The sequence below is a fragment of the Hyperolius riggenbachi genome, chromosome 1 (assembly GCF_040937935.1).
Source record: "Hyperolius riggenbachi isolate aHypRig1 chromosome 1, aHypRig1.pri, whole genome shotgun sequence".
NCBI classification, from domain to species: Eukaryota; Metazoa; Chordata; class Amphibia; order Anura; family Hyperoliidae; genus Hyperolius; species Hyperolius riggenbachi.
In genome coordinates this window covers 616,963,339-616,987,084 of record NC_090646.1, presented here as the reverse complement: position 1 = coordinate 616,987,084, position 23,746 = coordinate 616,963,339, and the positions used below count along the sequence as shown (strand labels likewise).

At 44.5% G+C, this 23,746-nt stretch overlaps 1 protein-coding gene across 2 annotated transcripts in view; it reads left to right on the top strand.

Annotated features, from left to right (window-relative positions):
• The window catches only part of LOC137528865 (pikachurin-like), a 328,823-nt gene that overhangs the window by 261,780 nt on the left and 43,297 nt on the right, over positions 1 to 23,746 (top strand). For both annotated transcript variants that reach the window (XM_068250585.1, XM_068250579.1), the window contains exon 15: positions 23,134 to 23,377. In XM_068250585.1, the coding sequence (XP_068106686.1) occupies positions 23,134 to 23,377 (244 nt within the window). The remainder of the gene's footprint in view (positions 1 to 23,133; positions 23,378 to 23,746) is intronic.

Here is a 23,746-nt window from a genome sequence, read left to right as displayed (position 1 = left end):
GAGAACGATATTCCCTAAACCTCCACTCTTGTCATATCGGCAACCACACAATCTAAAACAGATGATTGTCAGGAGTTCTTTGAATAGGCCTCAACAAAACGGAACATCACCCTGCCGACAAAAAATATGTGGGACCTGCAGACACATTTACTCCACTGACAGGGTAACGATACCAGGTTCACAACAGGAGTACAGAGTACAAGGTGCATTTTCCTGTGGTTCCACCAATCTGGTATATCTGATCATGTGTGCTAAATGCCCCAATGTTATGTACGTGGGAGAAACTGGACAAACTCTGCGCAAACGTATGAATGGACACAGGCACACTATTAAAGATACCAAATCTGGACTCCCAGTTGCTACACACTTTCGGTCCAACGGACACAGCATGGATGATCTTCGTGTCACTGCCCTGAAGGGCGGCTTCAAAACGTCAAATGATCGATTAATAGCAGAAACAAAATTTATAAATTGGTTCAAAGCTGTGCAGAAAGGTTTGAATACGGACAACAACTTTCTATATTGGTATGAGATAGATGATATTTGAACTTTTCTCAGCCATTATAGCTGAACTTGTGAACTAAGAATTTACGATACCTCTGGGTCAGTCCAACTCCCAGGTCTGTGAGCAGGGAGTAAACAAGTTATCTTGGCTTACAACCTCTAACCCCAGGTCGATGGTCTGTGTGAATTAAGGCATCTTAATGGCATGCATTTATGCTTGAAAAAATATCTGTTTTCCCTTTTGATGTTGCATGTATATAAGCTGTCTGTACCACCAGTTTGCAAACTAACAGGATATAAGCCAGACGAAGGCTGAAAGGCCGAAAGCTTGCTTATTTATATTCATTTTTTAGTTAGCCAATAAATGGTATCATCCTGGTTTAAAACTTCTTGCTTTTAATTATTTTCTTAAGCACACCTGAAGTGAGAGGGATATGGAGGCTGACATACAGTATTTATTTACTTTTAAACAATGCAGATTGCCTGGCTGTCCTACTGAGCCTCTGTCTCTAATACCCTTAGCTATAGACCCTGAACAAGCATGCCGATCAATTGTTTCTTACTGAAGTCTGACTGGATCAGCCGCATGCTTGTTCCGGGTGTGTGTGAAAAAGACACTGCTGCAGCCAAAGAGATCAGCAGCACTGCCCGGCAACTGGTATTGTTTTAAATGAACTAAATATGGCAGCCTTCATATCTCTCTCAGTTCAGGAGTATTTAAAAGGGTATGTTACGAAAAAAAAAAAAGACCCCAGAGCTTCTTCTAGCCCCCTGTAGTCCTTCTGGTCCCTTGTTGTCATTCCCTACTGTCCCAATCCTCCGCTGTACTGACTTGCCAGTCGCTGGCCACTGAGCACATGATGTCACAGCCACGCACCTCCTCAATCATGCTCCTGCAGCCAGGGGCGTTCGGTGCATGCACAGCTGCAGTTTTATGAGCTGTGCAAGCACAGAACGCTCTCGCCCTAGAGGCGACCTGGGGCCACACATGCAGCTTTTGGAGGAGCACAGCGGCCGAATTGAGTAAAATGACGGCCAGGGACCAGACCGACTACAGGGGGCTAAAAGAAGCCCTAACTGGAATCCATTTTTCAGTGGCGGTAGAGTGCAGTTCCCCTCCTGTTACTTTAGCAGATATACAGTATGGAAATTCTCAACCTGTTAAGGTCTTGTTGCCAGGGAACAATTTCTTTTACCACTCATGTAAATATGTTCATGTAAATGTGGCTTTTAGGATGTCAAAAGCGGTCAACAAAAACATGTTTGTTTGTTTTTAAGAATGCCACGCCACTTCTTTACAAACACGTCCTCAACTTTAAAAGCACAGTACTCAGGCAGTACAATAGACATGGCCTTATTGGGGTCCTTTCAGCCTGACAGAAGCCTGGAGACGGGAAAAGCAGTGAAATGAAATGACCGGTCGCAGGCTGGTAAAATGTCTCCGTTTTATTAGCTCCTTAGTAGGAAGTTCAAACCGGTACAAACTGACATTCAAATCAAATTTGTAATGATCGCTGCTGCAGCAGGTGTTGCTGGAAATAGTAGTGCTGCAGCTCAGGCAGTTCTGATATCTTTCCATGCAAGCTGCATAGCTTTGTCTGCCTTTCCCTGCTGTCAGCTTGTGACTGATTATCATTCACCTGTGTGGGAATCTGCATGTCTGCTCCCATTGGATGACCTCAGTATAAAGATCTGCTTCCTGCAGGACTCCTTGGGTTTTCATAGCTTCAGTTTTAGCCTGTCTTGCTGTCGCTTCAGCCCCGATCGTGTTTCTTGTTCTAAAAGATACTTTGCTGGTTTTGCATCATATATTGGTTCATTGCCCATATATATGCATACCAGCACGTTTATTATTTTCCTTGTATTCGTGTTACGTTGATACATCAGTGTCGCTGATGTATACGTACACGAACTGTTTATATCCTGTGTGCAGTTAGTCAGCTTTCCAGCACGTTTTGGTAGTTTGCGCGTATCGTGAGCACCCGTGCTGAGCTAGTATCCTGCTCCTGGTCCTGTTCGTGGATTGCGTTCATCTCTGCGAGGAGATAACGAATCCTTCTGAATCCTGTCCTGTTACCGTTCGTGGATTGCGTTCATCTCTGCGAGGAGATAACGAATCCTTCTGAATCCTGTCCTGTTACCGTTTGTGGATTGTGTTCATCTCTGCGAGGAGATAACGAATCCTTCTGAATCCTGTTCCTGTTACCGTTTGTGGATTGCGTTCATCTCTGCGAAGAGATAGCGAATCCTTCTGAGTCCTGTTCCCTGTATTACTCCAGTCCTAGTCAGCGTTCCTGCTTATGTCATATATCGGTTCATTGCCGATATATACATATGTTAGTCAGACGTTGCAAATAGTTTCATTGATAGCTGTAATTGTAATACGCTAGGAAAACATACTTATTGTATATTTGTCTGTGTTACGTTCATCTATCTTGATCCTGCTATTTCCTGACTATCCTGTCCTGTCTTTGTGAGGCACGCCATCGCTGCAATCGCATTGGCTGCCTCATTCCAGTCTGTCTTGTTTTGGACGCTTGCTGTCGCTAAGTAGCCGCTAGCTAGCAAGCGTTCATTCTGTCTACCTGTCCTGATCTCCTCAGTTCTGGTTTATGCGCTCAGCGCTACTTTGCGCTGAGACGTTATAACGAAAGCATTGTTTGTGGCTGTGAGATCTGCACCGGCTCTGTGCGCCACAATCTCCTATTGGAGTCATTCCTCCCCTCCACTATACTAGGGATAGCCTGTTTCCTTGTGCAGGTGTGTGTACCTCCTCCACGCCAGCTCATGCGTTGCATGCTGACTGTGGAGAATACACCACCAAGCCTTACATTATGAAAACCCCATTACCAATCCCCATTGTGGGGGGGATTCCCAGAAAGTATGACACTGTTAATTATGGTTCCTGTTCCTTTAAGAAATTTGAAGAACTTAACTCTGAAACAGAAAATGAGTTTTTCTCTGAATGTGCCAGGTTCCTGGCCAATCCCGATCTCCAAGCGACTCCTGTTTCAACCTGGGCACTCCAACTAAGTTATATTTTGTTTAAAGGGGAATTATTCCAGTGGGCATTTGATGTTCTCAATCATTCCGATTTGAAAGAGAGACCGCTGGAATTTCTAGCGTTTGTGATCCATAACTGGTTGCGCATAGATCCATTGCCTTTTCCTCTTAATGAACTCCTGGCAGCAGGCCAATCAGCTTCTCCTTCAATTGCTTGCAAAAATGTTCAGCAAGCAGAAAGTGTTACTGATAATTTTCCTGCAGCCTTGAATAAATCACCAAAAACAGCAGGGTCTAAGGCAAAACGCAAACGTTCTAAGAAACGTGTCCGATCTGCAGAGTCGTTATCCTTAGCGACTGAGACCTATAATGAGATTCTGCCATTAACAGATAATGAAATGCAATTGTCTTTCAGGGGAGTTAAATGGACTTATGAAACTACTAATGAACTTTCCTCCCTGGCTAGGGAAAATAAAGATTTTTGTTTAAAAGAATTATCTGAGTATGATTATGAGGAGATATTACAGAGTATTGAACAAATCAACTTATTTGTGAAGCAAGGAAAGTTTGCATACACTACAGTTCAGCACTTGCTACAGGTATTGGAGATTCTTAGGAATAAGGAATCTGCCAATCACCTGCTAATTAACCCAATATATGTCCCTGCTACAATCATATCTGCAAACCATGATCTGCCTGTTATGTATGCTTGGAATCCTCCATTTGAGAAAGGAGAGATGGAAGCTCTGGTCAATGAATGGAAGAATGATTCAAGTTCATTTTGTCAATTTTACAGTGCAAAAAGTGAATTAGTATTGAATGCATGCATTAAGTCAGCCTATAACCTAATAAAAACTGGTGTGTGTGGGTATGACTTTGTGGCTCCATTGATTGATGTGTGGGAACTGATTTTGGATGATTTTTATGTGACTCCGAATTCGCAAATTTGGTGTTCTGACCCGCCTGCTTCAGCACCTTTGGCTGATTCAGCAGGTGATTCGGAGCTCTTTTTGTGTGAAATTGAAGTTCCTGCAATTCCACCCTGTACCATGGATAACTCAGTGTTACTTACCAGTAAAACAGAAGCCACTGATACATTCTTAACCTTGCCCTGCGCAAATTTCTCAGCAGAGAATCCAGAGGTCCTGCTGACTTCCGAGTCCAGCCTAGCCAGTACTCATGACTCTTTGTTCAGTGAAACAGACACCAGAAAAATCTTGCCTGCCTCTGCAAACACTTCTGCAGAAATTACCTGTGTTAATAAAGTTCAACTCCTGTCTGATCCAGCAGATGCCAATAGATGCACTACATCAGTTTCCGAGTCCCAGCAATCCTGTCTAGAAACCTCAGAACTCCAGCATCTGAATTTTCCAATTTTACAAATGAATGGTGATTCAGATGCGCAAACATTGTGTCTTGATCTTCCTGTTTCTACACCTCGCTCTAGTTTCGTGAATAGCTCAGAGCATCTGCTATGTGAACCTGAAATCGCAGAATTATTACCTTGTTCAGAAAATGTTCCAGTAAATTTGCCCTGTACCATGAATTGTGCAGTAGATCTCTCCAATGAAACTCAGGTCACAGAATCATTATAACAATAACAATAACAATAATATTTATATAGCGCTTTTCTCCCTGGGGACTCAAAGCGCTGTGACCCTGCATTATGCAGTCTCAAAGGCTCGGGAAAAGAGGTGAGTTTTTAGCGTACGTACAAAAAGGGCGCCTGGACAAAAAGGGCGCGGGGTGTAAACTCTAAATAATAATTAATCATTAATAGGGTTTATAAAAATAGTGTGCTATATTTTGTTTACAAATAAAGTTTAACAAAATTATAAATCATTAAATAATGTTTATAAAATCGGAAATTGTGAAAACGTTAATCTTCCCTATTTCTAAAGTTAAACTTATAATTACTTTTATTAAAAAAACAATAATATATGTTTAATTGTTATAATTGTATATTATTGTGAATAACCTTCATTTATGGTAATAAAATCTGAAAATATTCTTTATAATGATGATATAAATATAAGTACGTTCGTAATAAGTGTTGTAAAACATTAGTAATTATTACTAAAATTTTACTAAAACTATACCTAAGCCTACTCTTACACAGAACCCTCCCTGTACCTATCCCTAACCCCTAGACCCCCCTGTTGGTGCCTAAACCTAAGACCCCCCTGTTGGTGCCTAAACCTAAGACCCCCCTGTTGGTGCCTAAACCTAAGACCCCCCTGTTGGTGCCTAAACCTAAGACCCCCCCTGTTGGTGCCTAAGTAACCCTCCCTGTACCTACCCCTAACCCCTAGACCCCCCTGTTGGTGCCTAAACCTAAGACCCCCCTGTTGGTGCCTAAACCTAAGACCCCCCTGTTGGTGCCTAAACCTAAGACCCCCCTGTTGGTGCCTAAACCTAAGACCCCCTGTTAGTGCCTAAACCTAAGACCCCCCTGTTGGTGCCTAAACCTAAGACCCCCCTGTTAGTGCCTAAACCTAAGACCCCCCTGGTGGTGCCTAAACCTAAGACCCCCCTGTTAGTGCCTAAACCTAAGACCCCCCTGGTGGTGCCTAAACCTAAGACCCCCCTGGTGGTGCCTAAACCTAAGACCCCCCTTTATTATGTGGATAATAATGTTTTACTAATTATGGATGCAAAAAATATATTCCAATTTACATTACGTACTGATCGCTTTATTTTGTGAATAATGTTCTAAAAACAGTAAGGGATAAAACTTTAAATAAAAAAATATATTCCAATTTACATTACGTACTGATCGCTTTGTTTTGTGAATAATGTTTTAAAAACAGTAAGGGATAAAACTTTAAATAATGTTTTAATTATTTAAATAAGATAAATATATTTAGTATTTTCATAAACGTTATTCGGCACGGGTGCATTTTATAAACGTAAATGAACACAAGCTCAGTTATAAATCATTAAACAGCTCCGGGCGCCGTTTGTAAACTTTATTTAGCTCCGGGCGCCGTTTGTAAACTTTATTTAGCTCCGGCGCCCTTTTTTCCTGCTCTGCGCCCATTAAACGTTATTTATTATGGGAGTGAATGGCGGCGCCCTTTTTGTCCACTAGCTGCCTGCGCCCTTTTTTCCCAGCTCCGAGTTTTTAGCCTTTTTTTAAAGCTGTCCAGAGAAGGAGCCTCTCGTACTGATTGTGGAAGTGAGTTCCATAGAGTAGGGGCTGCGTAGGAAAAGGCCCGAGCACCAAATGTTAAGTGTATCTTGGGAATAACCAGCTTCATCTTGTTGGCAGAGCGGAGGGTGCGTGAAGGGGCATAAAGTTCCAATAGATCTGCTATGTATTTGGGTCCCATGTGGTGTAGAGCCTTGAATGTCAGCAGGCAGATCTTAAAATTGATTCTCCATTTTACTGGCAACCAGTGAAGAGTTTGCAGTACTGGGGTGATGTGTGAGCTGCGGGGGGCATTGGCTAGGAGTCTGGCTGCAGCATTCTGTACTAGCTGTAAGGGGCGCAGAGCCTTATCTGTAGATCTGATGAACAGGGCGTTGCAGTAGTCTAGGCGGGAGGATATCCAGCAGGTGCTTCCATGGTTTTGCCCTGCAATATGGACTGTTCAGTGATCCTGTCCAGTGAAGCTGTGGTCGCAGAGTCTTATGCTTCACCCAGTACTTTGGATACTTCAAACCCTCTAGCAGAGGAGTCTGAGGCACTGCTTACCTCAGTTGGTGTTGCAGTAATATTCACTTGTCTAGCAGCTGTTTTGGAATTACAGTCTGCTCTAATAAAACTTGATGAATTTCTGCCCAGCAAAGCAGAAGCCATTGAAATATTGTCCTCGTCAGCAAGTGTGTTAGATACCTTGCCCTGTACACAGTCTGATTTAACCAATGTTGTTGAGTCCCTCTCCAGTGTTGTAACAGCTGAGGAACTCCAGCCCTGTCCTCTGAATGTTTCAGAAGTCTTGCCCTGTAACATGGATAATTCTGATTCTCTGGTCAAAATAATAGAAATCTCAGAATTTCAGTCCGGTCTGATGAGTGTTCCTAAAACCCAGCCCTGTATCCTGAAAGATTCTGGTTCTCTGGCCGCTGTGGCAGAAGTTCCAGAGTCCCCTTCCTGTCCAGGGAATTCCTCAGTTTTGCCTAGTCCAGTGGGGGCTGCTGCAATACTGACTTGTTCTGCAGCGCCTCATGAGCTTCAATCCAGTGTATTCAGTGCATACATCAGAAGATTTGTCCTGTCTTGTTAGTGCCCCTGAATCTGATTTGTTACTGACTTTGCTGGAATCAGCGACATCTAAGTCTGATCCTGCATTCTCGTGTAAAAGTCCAGTAGTTGCGAAGTCTAGTCATGATGATTTTTTTTTGGCCAGTCCTGGTTTTGGTCCTGTCTTGGCTGACCCTGAGGCTCACAGTTCCTTGACATGCCCAGAGGTTTCTCTTGTGCCAGTGTGCCCAGATGTTCTTTGTGTGCCAGAATGCCCAAGTGTGTCTAAGGTGTTAGCGTGCTCTGATGCTTCCTTAGTGGGAACATGTTCTGATGTTGCCAGTCTGCCTGCATGCCCAGAGATGGTTCTGGTCCCTGAAAGCCCTGATCTTGATGTTTGTCCTTGTGGCCCTGACTCAGGAATTGCCCTAGGTTCCATAGGGGTTCTTGATAGTTCTCCATGTGAGCCTAAGGGGCGTTCTGACCTATGGGGATCTCTTTGGAGCTTCAAGGTGTTCTGGGAGGTCTCTGAGAAAACTTGTCCTGGTGCCTTGGACTGGTTCAACAGTGGGTTTTGTGTTGGTAAAGACAGTCCCGGTGGGCATTGCAAAGGCTTTGGCGTTTTTGAACGGTTCCTGGAAGGCGGTGGGTATCGCTCAGGGAGTTTCGGAGGGCTTTCTTCTGGAAATCATGGTTCTGATGGGTGTCACACTGGGGCTTGTAGTACTGATGGGCATGGTTCTGTAGGTTCTGGCTCTGATGGGTCAAGTCTTGTGGGGACTGATTCTGGAATTCGGTCTTGCCGGGCTGTCCCGGTCATCATGAATTATCAGTCAGACTGTTTTGTTGGGAATTTCAGTTTTGAAAAGCGTCTGGAATCCGCTTTTAAGGGCGGGGGTACTGTAATGATCGCTGCTGCAGCAGGTGTTGCTGGAAATAGTAGTGCTGCAGCTCAGGCAGTTCTGATATCTTTCCATGCAAGCTGCATAGCTTTGTCTGTCTTTCCCTGCTGTCAGCTTGTGACTGATTATCATTCACCTGTGTGGGAATCTGCATGTCTGCTCCCATTGGATGACCTCAGTATAAAGATCTGCTTCCTGCAGGACTCCTTGGCTTTTCATAGGTTCAGTTTTAGCCTGTCTTGCTGTCGCTTCAGCCCCGATCGTGTTTCTTGTTCTAAAAGATACTTTGCTGGTTTTGCATCATATATTGGTTCATTGCCCATATATATGCATACCAGCACGTTTATTATTTTCCTTGTATTCGTGTTACGTTGATACATCAGTGTCGCTGATGTATACGTACACAAACTGTTTATATCCTGTGTGCAGTTAGTCAGCTTTCCAGCACGTTTTGGTAGTTTGCGCGTATCGTGAGCACCCGTGCTGAGCTAGTATCCTGCTCCTGGTCCTGTTCGTGGATTGCGTTCATCTCTGCGAGGAGATAACGAATCCTTCTGAATCCTGTCCTGTTACCGTTCGTGGATTGCGTTCATCTCTGCGAGGAGATAACGAATCCTTCTGAATCCTGTCCTGTTACCGTTTGTGGATTGCGTTCATCTCTGCGAGGAGATAACGAATACTTCTGAATCCTGTTCCTGTTACCGTTTGTGGATTGCGTTCATCTCTGCGAAGAGATAGCGAACCCTTCTGAGTCCTGTTCCCTGTATTACTCCAGTCCTAGTCAGCGTTCCTGCTTATGTCATATATCGGTTCATTGCCGATATATACATATGTTAGTCAGACGTTACAAATAGTTTCATTGATAGCTGTAATTGTAATACGCTAGGAAAACATACTTATTGTATATTTGTCTGTGTTACGTTCATCTATCTTGATCCTGCTATTTCCTGACTATCCTGTCCTGTCTTTGTGAGGCACGCCATCGCTGCAATCGCATTGGCTGCCTCATTCCAGTCTGTCTTGTTTTGGACGCTTGCTGTCGCTAAGTAGCCGCTAGCTAGCAAGCGTTCATTCTGTCTACCTGTCCTGATCTCCTCAGTTCTGGTTTATGCTCTCAGCGCTACTTTGCGCTGAGACGTTATAACGAAAGCATTGTTTGTGGCTGTCAGATCTGCACCGGCTCTGTGCGCCACAATCTCCTATTGGAGTCAGTCCTCCCCTCCACTATACTAGGGATAGCCTGTTTCCTTGTGCTGGTGTGTGTACCTCCTCCACGCCAGCTCATGCGTTGCATGCTGACTGTGGAGAATACACCACCAAGCCTTACAAAATTAAAATCAAATCAAAGATAGCGTTATTGGCATGACGAAGATTCATACAGGCAATGCCAAAGCAGGGGGGAATGGGGGACATGGAACAGGGTAGGATAGGGGCACAGTGGGTTAGCAATTCATGGGCATTTTTAGATTTATAGTTCATTTATGCTCCTCTCAGTTTGTAGCATGCTGTGGCATAGTGTGCAGCGATTATCACTGTCGATTGCTCCTCTCAGTCTGTTGCATGCTGTGACATAGTGTGCAGCGATTATCACTGCCGATTGCTTCTCTGTCTGTGGCATGCTGTGGCATAGTGTGCAGGGATTGTCACTGCCGATTGCTCCTCTCAGTCTGTGGCATGCTGTGACATAGTGTGCAGCGATTGTCACTGCTGATTCCTCCTCTCAGTCTGTGGCATGCTGTGACATAGTGTGCAGCGATTGTCACTGCTGATTCCTCCTCTCAGTCTGTGGCATGCTGTGACATAGTGTGCAGCGATTGTCACTGCTGATTCCTCCTCTCAGTCTGTGGCATGCTGTGACATAGTGTGCAGCGATTGTCACTGTCGGTTGCTCCTCTCAGTCTGTGGCATGCTGTGACATAGTGTGCAGTAGTGATGAGGAACGGATTAATTCTGAATGTGTTTTATTCGGAATTCATCCAGGTAATTAGCCCCCTTGAGCAAGGGGGGGGGGGGGGTTAACTTACCCAGGAGCCTTCTGCTTCAAACCATCCCATGGCGCGTCCCACGCTGCATTCCAATTCATGGTCACGTGAATACCACACTTCCTCCTTTCAGGTTGAAGGTTAATTACTTGGATGAATTCCGAATAAAATTCGGAATTCATTGCTCATCACTGGTGTGCAGCGATTGTCGCTGCAGATTCCTCCTCTCAGTCTGTGGCATGCTGTGACATAGTGTGCAGCGATTGTCACTGTGGATGCCTCTTCTAGTAGAATGTAGAGTTTTCTCTCATCCTCTAATGTGCGGAAGTCTGGAAATCGTTCCATCAATTGCCCTGGTTGCAGTATATTTGGGGCAATGCAACAGGAAGTGATTCTCGTCCTCGACAGTCTTCACTCCCTCATTTGTGACTGGTTCACTTTAAAGCCTTATTTGAGGCAACACATGCAAGTACAGTTGCCATTTAATGGTGGCTTTGTCTTATTATTCCTTTATATTCCCTCAGAAGAAAGCTTTCCAGCCTATTAGCAGAGTGTAGAGCGTTCACTTTCTTCCCCTTCCAAATATATTAAAAAATGTTCTCATGATGTTCTTTTATGACCTCTAGCTTTCTCATTAGCTTTAGCCATTTGCTTCTGTTTATGGCCTCTTCTTTTGAAGAAACTATTATTACTATTCTGTGTTTGCTGCGTTTTATTTATAGTGCATTTCCTAAAAAATAGAGCCTTGGTTTCCTTACTGGCTGAAGAAAGGCTGGTGATTGTGCGTTTTATAATAGCAGGCTGCCAATCAGTGGGACCTCGGCCACCAAACATTGGCCCCATCCACTGTGGGCATTAAGGGCTGGTGCACACCGAGCGGCTTTTTGGGCGTTTTCAGATCCGCTTGCGGCTGCGGATCTGCTTGGTCAATGTATCTCAATGGGGTGGTGCACACCAGAGCGGGGGGCGTTTTGCAGAAACGAAAAATGCCTGGGTGAGGCATTTTTTGGATTGCGGGTGCGTTTCTGCCTCAATGTTAAGTATAGGAAAAACGCAAACCGCTCTGAAAAACGGCACTTCAGAGCGGTTTTGCAGGCGTTTTTGTTACAGAAGCTGTTCAGTAACAGCTTTACTGTAACAATATATGAAATCTACTATACTGAAAACCGCAGCAGCAATCCGCAAAACGCTAGCAAAACGCCTCATAAAAATAAAAAAAAGCGTTTAAAAATCTGCTAGCATTTTGCGGATCTGCTAGCGGGTTTTGGTGTGCACCAGCCCTCAAAGTGCATTCCAGACGTATAAAAAGAGGAAATCATAATTTAGCTCAGCCGTGTGCTCAATAAAGCGTGATTGAAATAAACAGGAATTTGTAATTGTCTGATTCTGCACCGACTGTGTGGAGCTACTTGAAATGGCTCTTTCCACTGCTTTTACCTGTATTATTACATTAAAGCAGGGCAAACTCTTGCACAGCACGCAATAAAATGTCTTTACTCCACATATAGTGGCTGACGAAATTCACTTCTCTGTGTTCTGTGTTTGTTTAGGCAGATCAACATGTCTTATTAGCAGCAGCTGTGAATAGACTGCAGAAGAACTCTGATTGGCAGCTCTCCATAGAGTAAACACTTAACACTTAACCCCTTATAGTGGATGCGAGACAAACTTTTGCTGCCTTCATTTTCTGCCCCTTACATATACTTTATTGGGCATTCTTCCCTCCAAATGCTTTTTTTATTTTTTATTTTATTTATTACCTAATTGCATGTAAATGAATGTATCCACACCCCCAGCGCCTAGGCATTCTGAGTCCCATGCTGAAACTACTCATGGGAGCTCAGCCTGGGGAGGAGGCTTTTGCTGAAGCATGCACGAGATTGCAGAGGCAAGGGGGCGCAGAGGGGAGTGGAGTTTTCACAGGCTGAGGGGTGGAGATGCAGAGCAGCTTGCTTGTGTAATGATGACAAGCAGAATATGGCTGCTCTCATTTGATCAAATGAAGAAATAATCACATACTGTTAAAGCTGTTTGCAGCTAGATTTACTGTGTAAACCATCTAAACTTTAGATTTTTAGATAAGATATATAGACACGTTACTTGTTATAGTTAGTTTTTCATCTCGGATCCGCATTAAAGAGACTCTGAAGCGAGAATAAATCTCGCTTCAGAGCTCATAAATAGCAGGGGCACGTGTGCCCCTGCTAAAACGCAGCTATCCCGCGGCTAAACGGGGGTCCCTTCACCCCCAACCCACCCCCCGCAAAAGTGTGTCGTGAAAAAGTCGCTGGCTGTCTCTTCCTGGAGGCAGGGCTAACGGCTGCAGCCCTGCCTCCAGTCGCGTCTGTCAGCGGCGCATCGCCGCCTCTCCCCCGCCCCTCTCAGTGAAGGAAGACTGAGAGGGGCGGGGGAGAGGCGGAGATACGCGCTGACAGACGCGCGTGGGGCAGGGCTGCGGCGGTTAGCCCTGCCCCAACCAGGAAGCGTTCCCCGGCTGTATTGAGGGGGATTTGGGGGTGAAGGGACCCCCGTTAAGCCGCGCTATAGCGGCGTTTTAGCAGGGGCACACATGCCCCTGCTATTTATGAGGTCTGAAGCGAGATTTATTCTCGCTTCAGACTCTCTTTAAGTGCCTTCTGCAAGTGAAACAAAGTAAAACTTCAGGACCCTTTCACACCGGGGCGGTGCGGTTCGGTATTTTTACCGCAGCCCACCACCAGGCAATGAAAGTCTATGGTGACTTTCATACTGCCGCGTTATGGCACGGCGCAATGGAAGTGTAGTTTTCACTGCATCCCGACACAGGGCTAGAACTACGTTACTGCTGCGTCGACTTGCGGGGATCTGCATCGTCCCAGAAGTCATGTTAGTTATTGCGAGGCGTGTTTCTTTAAAGGAGTTGTCTGCTATAAAATGCTGCCCCCTAAAATACTTACCTGGGGCTTCCTCCAGTTCCTTGCAGCCTACATGTCCCACGCCACCACTGCGCTCGCAGCTGCCGACCCCGGGTACCCACCAGTGCAGAGGCCAACCTCAAGGTCATCCTTACTGTGCCTGCCTAAGTGCTGCTGTCAATCAGACCCATGTTGTCCGTGGTGTACTGTGCAGGTGCAGAACTACTGCGCAGTACACCGCGGACCACACTTCCGCATACCTGAAGCAGGAAGTGACGGCAAGCACGCATCACACACGCGTCACTTCCTGCTTGGCCGGTGGCCAAACAAGGAACACCGTGCAATAGCGCTGTGTTCCCTGGAAGCCTGTTTTTGGCGGTGCAATGCGGTATGACAGATGCAACGTATTGCATGGCTAATGCTGGTTTATAGTGTGAAGCTGGCCTCAGGGTTTTTTTTAGGATTTCCATAATGGTTCTCATGTTTTTTTTTTAACAAATCAATTTTATTGTTTCATAGAAGAAAAATATTACACATACACTGCAGCACCGCATCCACGCAGGGAGGGTATGCATAAAAAAACCTGTATCATAATGTTCATACATATTACACAAACCATAATCATATCCACCATATACTGTGAAGACTTGATTATGTCATAATAATGATATGATATAAAAACAGAGAATATTAATGTAATGGCTAGATCAATCCTATAGTCACCTCCTGCAGGAGACAGCGCTGCCAAGTAAGAGGAAAAGGAGGAGAAACAGGTAGTATTACCAGAAGGAAGAAAAGGAGGAAGAAGAGAAAAAGTGGAGAGAAGAAAAAGAAGAAAAGAGAAGTGGCTCCGAGCTCATCTCCGGGCACACCTGATAATATTCACGAGTCTTAAGAGGTTATATTAAACGGTGCTATTCCGCCCCGTTAGGACTCAGGGTTGGATCCCGCAGTTGTAATATTATTATACCATGGTGCCCAGACCTTGTCAAACCGCTGTGGACAGTTACGATTCTTGTATGTCATGCGGAACAGTGGAAGATCTTTATTTATCATACGTTTCCAGAGATTAATGGAAGGCAGGGCCTCACCTTTCCAGACTCTTAAAATTTCCTTTCGAGCATAGTAGCATAAAATACGTATTAAATACTGTGTGTATTTACTACATGAGGGCTCATCGAATAAACCTAACAGGGCTAATCTAGGTGTACAGAAAAACTGGGAGTCTAGGATTTCATTAATAATGGAAAAGATTTCTTCCCAAAACGGTATAATCTTATGGCAGCTCCAGAACATATGAAAAAAGGTGCCTGTGTCACTAGAGCATCTGTGGCATAGTATGCTATTGGCATTGGATATCTTGTGCATCCTTTCAGGGGTGAGGTAAGTCCTATGTAAAAATTTGACTTGTACCAGTCTATCTCTAGCGGAGATCGGGAGTCTAATAAAATCATTTAGAATATCTTCCCAGTCATTATTATCGAGGCCCGGAATATCTTGATTCCATTTGGTCTGGCACAGGAGAAGTTTTTCAGTGCCTCTTCCCACCAGGGCTGAGTATAATGTGGATAGGGGTTTGTCAAGAGAACGTGTCATGAGTGTCTGCTCCATATCACTACCTGTTAGAGTGGGAGCTCCTTCGGGAAATTGTGCCGAAAAGGCATGCCTAAGTTGTAAGTATCTAAAAAACATCTTATTTGAAAGGGAAAATGTTTGTTTGAGGTCATTAAAAGAAATGAGTACTCCCTCCCCAATAATATGCTTCAAGGACTTAATTCCCGATCTAGCCCATAATATTGGGTCCGGTATTTGCATAAAATGTTGTAACTTAGGGTTTTCCCATATGGGGGTGTGAGGGGACGTGTATCGATCTCCATCCATATATCGGATAGCCTCATCCCATACCTTACATACTGTAGTCATCGGAATCGTGCACCTATGATCGTTCGTTGTACCTCTAAAAACCAAAACTGTAAGCCTCTCGTAGGATCCCATTTGAGCAGCTTCAGCAACTACCGCGGGGTTGTAACTATCTTGTCCAAACCACCATCGAGCCGTCACCAGGACAGCCGCATAATAATATAGTTGCATGTTCGGAAGAGCCAGGCCCCCTTGATCTATGGGTAGTTGTAGTGTGTTAAAAGCAATTCTCGGGGTCTGGCCCGTCCAAACAAATGTGGTAATTAGAGAATGAAGGTTTTTGAAGAATTTTTTAGGTATGGTGGTAGGGGTTTGCCGTAATACATATAAGAATTTGGGTAGAAAAATCATTTTGAAAATGTTTATTTTCCCGATAAGCGATAATGGTAGTTGTTTCCAGGATCTAGATTTCCCACGAAAGGCTTCCACCACGGGCGCGATGTTAAGTTTGAAATAATCTTGCACATCATTAGTCACATTGATGCCTAGGTACCGAAACTGCGTCACCAATTGTAAAGGGATAGAAGTAGTTATTGGTTGGATATTGTCTAGGGGCATGACGACAGACTTGCTCTTATTAATGCACAGGCCGGAGAAGTAGCCGAAGGTTGTGATCACATTAAGAGCTGCAGTCAAGGATCTTTCTGGGTCCCCAAGGTATAGTAAAGTATCATCGGCATAGAGAGATACCCGTTCCTCTATATTGCCAATTGGGATTCCTTGTATTTGATCCGATTCGCGTAGTAGAATTGCCATGGGTTCAATTGCCAAGGCAAACAAGTATGGGGAGAGGGGACAGCCCTGGCGCGTACCCCGGTGTAAAGCAAAGGATGTGGAAAGGGTGTTTCCAGTGCGAATCCTCGCTTTGGGAGATCTATATAAAGCTTTGACCCACTTAATGAACTCGTCACCAAACCCATACCTTCCCAGTAGTTCCCAAAGATATGTCCATTCCATAGAATCAAATGCCTTCTCGGTGTCTAACGAGGCAACCACCCTACGGTCAGACACCGAGGAGGGAAGAGCTATGTTGGTAAATAGTCTACGTAGATTTATATCCGTGCCTTTATTGGGCATAAACCCAGATTGGTCGCTATGGATTAACGTGGTGATAATCATCTTAACCCGATTGGCCAGTATTTTCGCCAAGATCTTAGCATCTGTATTTAAGAGAGAGATGGGTCTGTAGGATCCACACAAGGTCGGGTCCTTACCTGGTTTAAGTATTAACACTATTACAGCGTCAGAGAAGGTATCCGGTAAGGGGTCACCTTCTAGTACTTTATTGAATAGAGAGCATAGTCTTGGGGCTAATACATCTGAATAACAGTGATAGTATTCAGATGGAAGGCCATCTGGGCCAGGGGATTTATTTGGTTTGAGTTCTGTAATGGCTATTTGAACTTCTTCTATTGTGATATGTTTATTAAGGATAGTTCTATTTTGCTCAGATAAGTTAGGAAGGTTGATGTTAGTTAGATATGTCTCTAGCTCCGTGGGCGAGTATTGTACTTTGGACGAATATAGTGACATGTAGAAGGTAGTAAAAGTTTGGTTAATGCGTTTGGGATCTACTAGGAGAATACCCCGGTCATCTATGATCGCAGGAATGGCTGTGGGCACACCAATATCTTTAGATAGCCATGCACGTAGTTTACTGTTCTTGTCACCGAACTCGAAAATGCGTTGGGTCTGGTGTAACATGGCATTTTTAGTTAAGGATACAAGGGCTATCTTCCATTGCCGAACCAGTTGTTGCCACGTTCTCCAGTTATCAAGAGTAGTGTTCTGTATAAAATTATTTTCAGCATCTTTTATTTTAGTTTCAAGGCAAAGAATATGCGCCCTGGAGTTAGCTTTATATGCTTTAAGCTCAGACATATAATGCCCTCTAACAACAGCCTTTCCTGCGTCCCATACTATCGCATCTGACGCAGAATTAGCATTGATTTCCCAGTAGTTGCGTATAGCCTGTGTTATTTGAGGTTGGATGAGCGGCTCATTAATATAGAAGCGGGATATTCTCCAGAGTCTATCTTGAGGTGCAGTAGAGACAGTTAAGGTAAGCATAATGGGGGCATGGTCAGAAATACCTGATGGCAAAATATCGATGGTTTGAACTTGAGGAAGTATAGCGGGGCTGGCAAAAGCCATGTCAATACGAGACATGGATTTATGAGCTGAAGAAAAACAAGTATAAGATTTCTGCGTAGGATGTTTCCATCTCCATAGGTCCCGTACCTGATTACCCTCCGCCCACAATTGTAGGTCCCTTCCCTCCCGTGCTGAACTGCCGGTCCTATCTAGAGCTGGATCCATGGTTGCATTAAAATCACCCATTATAACAAGTCTGTCGCCATGCCACCTAGAAGATTGGGATATAATATCATAAAAGAGTTGCTTATTTACCGGGGGAGGAGCGTATACACCCACAAGTATATATTCCATGCCATAAAGTTCAAAGTTAAGAAGGACATACCGTCCCATGTCATCACAAATAGAGTCCATTATTTTAAGAGGAACATTTTTATGAATTAGCACTGAAACCCCCCTAGAATAAGAAGAATAGGCTGAGTGGTAATGGTGCGCGACCCAGGGGCGCTTAAGTGAAAGTATTTTATTGCCCATGAGGTGAGTTTCAATCAGGATACATATATGTGGGGAGTATTTTTTTAGGTAATTAAACACAAGTGATCGCTTAACTTTAGAACCCAGCCCTCTGACGTTCCATGAAACACATTTAAGTGAATCCATGATTGGTTGCTATAGTTGTCATGTACATTAAGTACTCGAGTCGTTGAGGATAGATCATAGTATCAGAGTATCTATCCATCAAGTAATACAACAGTAAGATGAGCTCAGAGCCAGAGAAAGAGGAGGAGGAGAAGAGAGAAAAAGTATACAGATTTAGCACATAAAGAAACAGTAAACCTTTATAAACCCCAAAAACCCCCCGCCCTACATCTCTTTCCATAACCAGTAGGAGTGAGATTGTCTGCGCCCTAACTGAAAAACCTTTACAAAGGCGGTCCCTTAGCTATCTCTCTAGAGAACTATCCTACCTACGGGTACCACCTTTGAGGGGAAGCGGACATAGTGGGGAGAACCGCTGCCCAGCAACACCCAGCTCTAACCTGAGCTGGGGGCACAAGGAACCTTTAACCAAACATCAATTGTAATATAATATGCCCATAGAGAATAAATGAACTTTGAGAACGGTAATACATATCCAGTGAGTGGGAAATACTGTATGCTCATACACATTCCTGCATAGGTGGCATTTTCTAAACCTAAAGGTCAGAGCGTTACTGTCATAACCATGAACAATAGTGATGTCCCATACCAAGAATCATGGACAGTGAATACTTATAGCAGTTGTTGCAACAGAGTAGTGATAGAGTGTTCTCCGTATATATAAGGAAGTAAGTACTGCTATAATGATAGTGGTTCCTTCCCTGTCTTAATGAACCTGCCTGTTGTGTCTCTTTGCTGAGGAAGCGAGAATAACTGACCATAAGGCCAAGAATACGAAAAACCCCCAACTAGGGAGGGGAAGCGGGAGTGGGGGGGGGATAGGGATGGGGAAAGGAAGGTAGGGGTAGGGTAAGGTGGGGGAGAGGAGAGAGGACATAGAGGGAACCGTGGTTTGAGGGGGGAAGGGAAGGAGGATTAGAGTACACTATTAGACCAAGCGTATCGTGTCATTGTATCGTATTTGCAGAGGGGTGTTGTTTAATTCCTTGTTTTGTCATAGAGCAAGCTGTTCAGTGAGATAAGGACTAACATACACATTTCCTACTGCATTATGTGGCTGTATATAGTACCCCAATAGCCCTGAGTTATTCAACAGAGAACCCAGCACAGAAGAGCAGGAATACAGTCGCCCAGGCTTCAGTATAGTATGCAGGATTAATTACCTTATACAGCGGCATATTATTCATAAATGACATAGTACTCTGGTGCCCTCTATGGGGCAGAATAATATTACAACAGAAGTATAACTTGAATTATTCTGTTCGTCTGTATAGAGTGGCATCCGTTGAATTATGTGTTCGCTCACAGCGGACAGATTCCAGCTCCTCGGCGCCCCCTCTACCCAGGGCAACCACCATTATTCCGTTCAAAAACTATGATAAGAATTATTTCAGCATATAAACCTAAGGGTATCGACTCCTGTGCTAGGATACACCTGCATTTAATCATTTAATCATGCCAACTGAGTCTGCAGCTAGCTTGTTTATCATGAATGAGGGCTACAGAAGATATGAGTGGGGGGCATCTGAAGCGTGACTAAATATCACCATAGAGGTTATTGACAGCTACCGAAATAGTACAGTGCGGGGAAGTGTTAAGGTATGCGGACATAGCGGCTTAAGCATCAAATATTAGAGACCTCTATAAACATTACCTCAATTCTTCAAGCTGGAATATTACGGTTCTAGTCTAGGTTTTCAGAGTATGGGGTTATCATCACGTGGGTATCAAGTATAAGGGGTCTGGTTAATACAGGAGCTGCACCTCTAAAACAAGGGCATAAATATGCAAACTTATAAAGTTATATCGGATTACCATTATAGAAGTTTGAAACCAGTATGTATTAATACCGTAGGGCCCTGCCTCGTGTGAGGGGACCCGCGCATCACCATTCAAGCGTCTCATGCACTTGCAGCAGCAGACGTATATCTTGAACCTGGCTGAGCCGTTAGAGTGTAGAGGCGCGAAACTATCGCGCTCCTGCAGCATAAAAGTGTAATTATCAGCCCCGTGAGTAAGGGTTACATGTCGCGTATACGGTCACGCCTAAAACAGATGGATCAATAAATCCACTCATTGAAGCACAGCCCCACAGTAATCCAGCACGGGAATCAGTCACTGACATGTGTAGGAAAGAACAGTGCTTTTGGGAAAACTGCTTATTGAGGACAACAGCATGGTGTTGCCGCAGAAACAGTTGGCGATTGGGAAGATAAGCATTGTGGGGTCACAGAGGTTATCTTTCAGTCAGTAAACAGCAGATAGAACTCATTACAGGTACTATAGGTACACAAAGGCACAGTTATGTGAAGTAGTTGCACATCATACATCGGGCAGGTTATATGTTTGTTAATACAGGAGCCGCTCCCCTAAAACGAGGGCATAAATATACAAACTTATAAAGTTATATCGGATTACCATCATAGAAGTTATAAAAACCGTAGGTATTTACACCGTAGGGCTCTGCCTCGTGTGAGGGGATCCGCATATCACCATTCAAGCGTCATAAGCGCGCGTAGTAGCAGAAGTGTATCTTTGAACCTGGCTAAGCCATTAGAGTGTAAAGGCGCGAAACTATCGCGCGCCTGCAGCACGAAAGTACAATTATCAGCCCCGTAGATAAGGGTTACATGTTGCATATAAGGTTACGCTTAAACAGATGAATCAATAAACCCACTCACCGAAGCACAGCCCCACAGTAGACCAGCACAGGAATCAATCACTGACATGTATAATAAAACAGTGCTTTTGGGAAGACATCTTATTGAGGACAACGACATGGTGCCGCTGCAGAAACAGTTGGGGAGATAAGCATTATGGGGTCATAGAGGTTATCTTTCGGTTAGTAGGCAGTAGATAAAGCTTATTACAGACACTATAGATACGCTAAGGCACAGTTACATTAAGTATTTGCACATCATATATCAGGCAATTATACGTTCGTAGTGCTCACATAGGAGTATAATAAAGCAGTCTATTGAGCAGAGTATTTAACCTCTTCTTCGCTGTAGCAGGACAGTAGGCAAAAATACAGTCACCTCCGTAGTGATGCAGTGACAACAGTAAAAGAGGGAGGGGGGGGGGGGGGAAGGTAAGGCAGGGTCCGGAGGGTTCCTCAGCGGTTGAAGCCCCAGCAAGTAAACACAAAACAGTAGCTTTACATTTAAGATTCCCGGTTGTGGTCAGGAGCAAAACCAAGAAGGTTAATATGGCATAAAAGTATCAGAGTACTCACGGATAGGAAGGCAAATAAAAGAAGAGATAGCTTATCCATCTCGGGCAGGAGGGAGAGATTCAACCCAGGTCAGAGCATCTCCAGGCTTTTCAAAAAATTTAGTTTCTTCTCCGTATTCAACTCGGAGCTTAGCCGGAAAAAGCATGGAGTACTTTATACCCCGTTCCCGTAGCTTGGTTTTGGCCTGTATGAAAGATTGCCGTTGCTTTAAGGTCTCGGTGGTGAAGTCAGGAAAGATCATCAGCCGGTGGTTTTCATACATAAGATCTCCTACTTTCCTTGCTGCCGTCAGGATGCTGTCTCGGTCCTTATAGTGGAGGAGTTTAAAGATTAAAAATTAGAGGAAATGCCCCTGGTGGATTCTTCCTCCCTGTGATCCGATGTGCTCTTTCCACAGTAAAAAAGGGGGAGAAGGTGTCCTCTGGAAGCAGCCGTTTCAGGAGTGTCTCCACGAAGCCTGGGATATCCTTCCCCTCGCACCCTTCTGGCAACCCGAGCAGGCGAAGGTTGTTGCGCCTATTTCTATTTTCGGCATCTATTGATTTATCCTCCAAAAGTTTCAGCCGCTTCTTCGTATCAGGTATGGCGACTCCATGCTCTCTCACAGTATCCTCGGTGTCAGAGGTGCGCCGTTCAACAGCTCCGAGCCTCTCCCTTATAGTTGTCATATCTTGTCGAAGCAGACCCATCCCTGCATCTAGGTGGTCAATTTTCATGGTTAATGTGTTTTGGCAGGATCGTATTGCTTCCATAATGAATTCAACGAATGGAGGGAGTGGCTCCGTTTCTTCTTCCTCCGCCATGTTACCTTCCACCTCTTTATCAGGTTTGCCTTTCACTCTCGGCGTGCACGGCTCCAACAAGGACTCCTCTGGTGCTTTAGTCTTTGGTGCTTTCTCCTTGTCCTTGTTAGCTTTGGTGCGTTGTGCCATTGCAGGTAGTTGGTATGGAGAGTAGCGCAGGGATACCGCTCTCTCGTGTGCAGGGCCTGAGGTGTTCCCTCGAGCCTGGAGGTCGAGACTGTTTCCCCCTGGATCCTCCCGCGGGGGGTCAAACCAGTTATCCAGCGTGTGCTAGAGCGATCCTGGGCACGTTGGGGTAAGTTTGCAGCTCTTGTTCAATGATGCTTGATAAGCAATACCAAGGAATATAACTGCCAGGCAGCTGAGCTCCTCACCACGCGTCCGCTCAGGTCTCCATGTTGACCACGCCCCCCAATGGTTCTCATGTTGTGGCTTATTTTTTAAAGCAGAGACGAAATTTCTTTCCACTTTGAAGGCTCAATCTTTCCCTTCACTGTAAAGTTGAAAGCCACTACTGAAGCTGTCCTAGATAATGCCGGACTTTAGTAGCAGTAACCATATCTTCTCCCCATGCGCATCCTCTTCTTAGATCTCCTCTTGTGTTTGTTTTAGTATTTTTTTTTAAGAGAAACTGTAGTGAAAATAATGTAATGAATAAAAATGCTTTTTGTTTCATTTATAAATTAGTGTTCGCCTATTGTAAAATCTTTCCTCCCCCCGATTTACATTATGAAATTGATCACAGATGGCGACATCTTTAGTCCTGTCAGGTAATCTCTGTGGAATGTTTGTTTACTGAGAGTTCTGAAGCCAGTGAAAATAATGTCTGGTCTCCAAGAATGCTCAGTATATAAGCCTCATGTATATTATGCCCAAATGCCATATTGTGTAACGCTGATTATCATACTCAGGTTCCATGACTCATATTTTAAAACTTTTTTCTATTCCAGCTTTTATTCTGGCCATACCACAGTTTAATGAGACAGCGCGTTCCTTCGCTGCCACAAGGTGGCCCTTTGAGCCGCACCATTACCTTTCCTTCATGGAGTTTGATATGACATTCCGACCGGATTCCGATGATGGGACCATACTCTACAGCTATGACACTAACAGCAAAGACTTCATCTCCATCACCATGGTGAACGGCTATGTGGTGCTGAGGTTTGACTGTGGATCTGGGACAGCTGTGATAAGGTGAGTCCAAGATGTGATGTCATGAGGGAGGTCTGTGAGCCAGAAAAGTCATTTAACCCTTTGCCCACTCGCACACAAATACTCATTCAAACATGATAAAAAGGAACCACTATCCCTACATTAGACTGTGGCGTTTTAAGGTTCGTACACAGGCTTAACTAAAGTCGTCTGAGTTGGCTGATAATGACCACCTCAGCTGACAATCAAGTGATCCGTACAGCGGATCATCTCGGCCGAGTGACTGCCAACTCCTTTGTGCACGCCACTCCCCCTCCAGCCATGTGACGTAACCTATGCGCTGGTCCATTGTCCCTCCATCGTCGTCTAACACCCCCAACAAAAGCATAGCAACAGAACTGGCTGGACCTG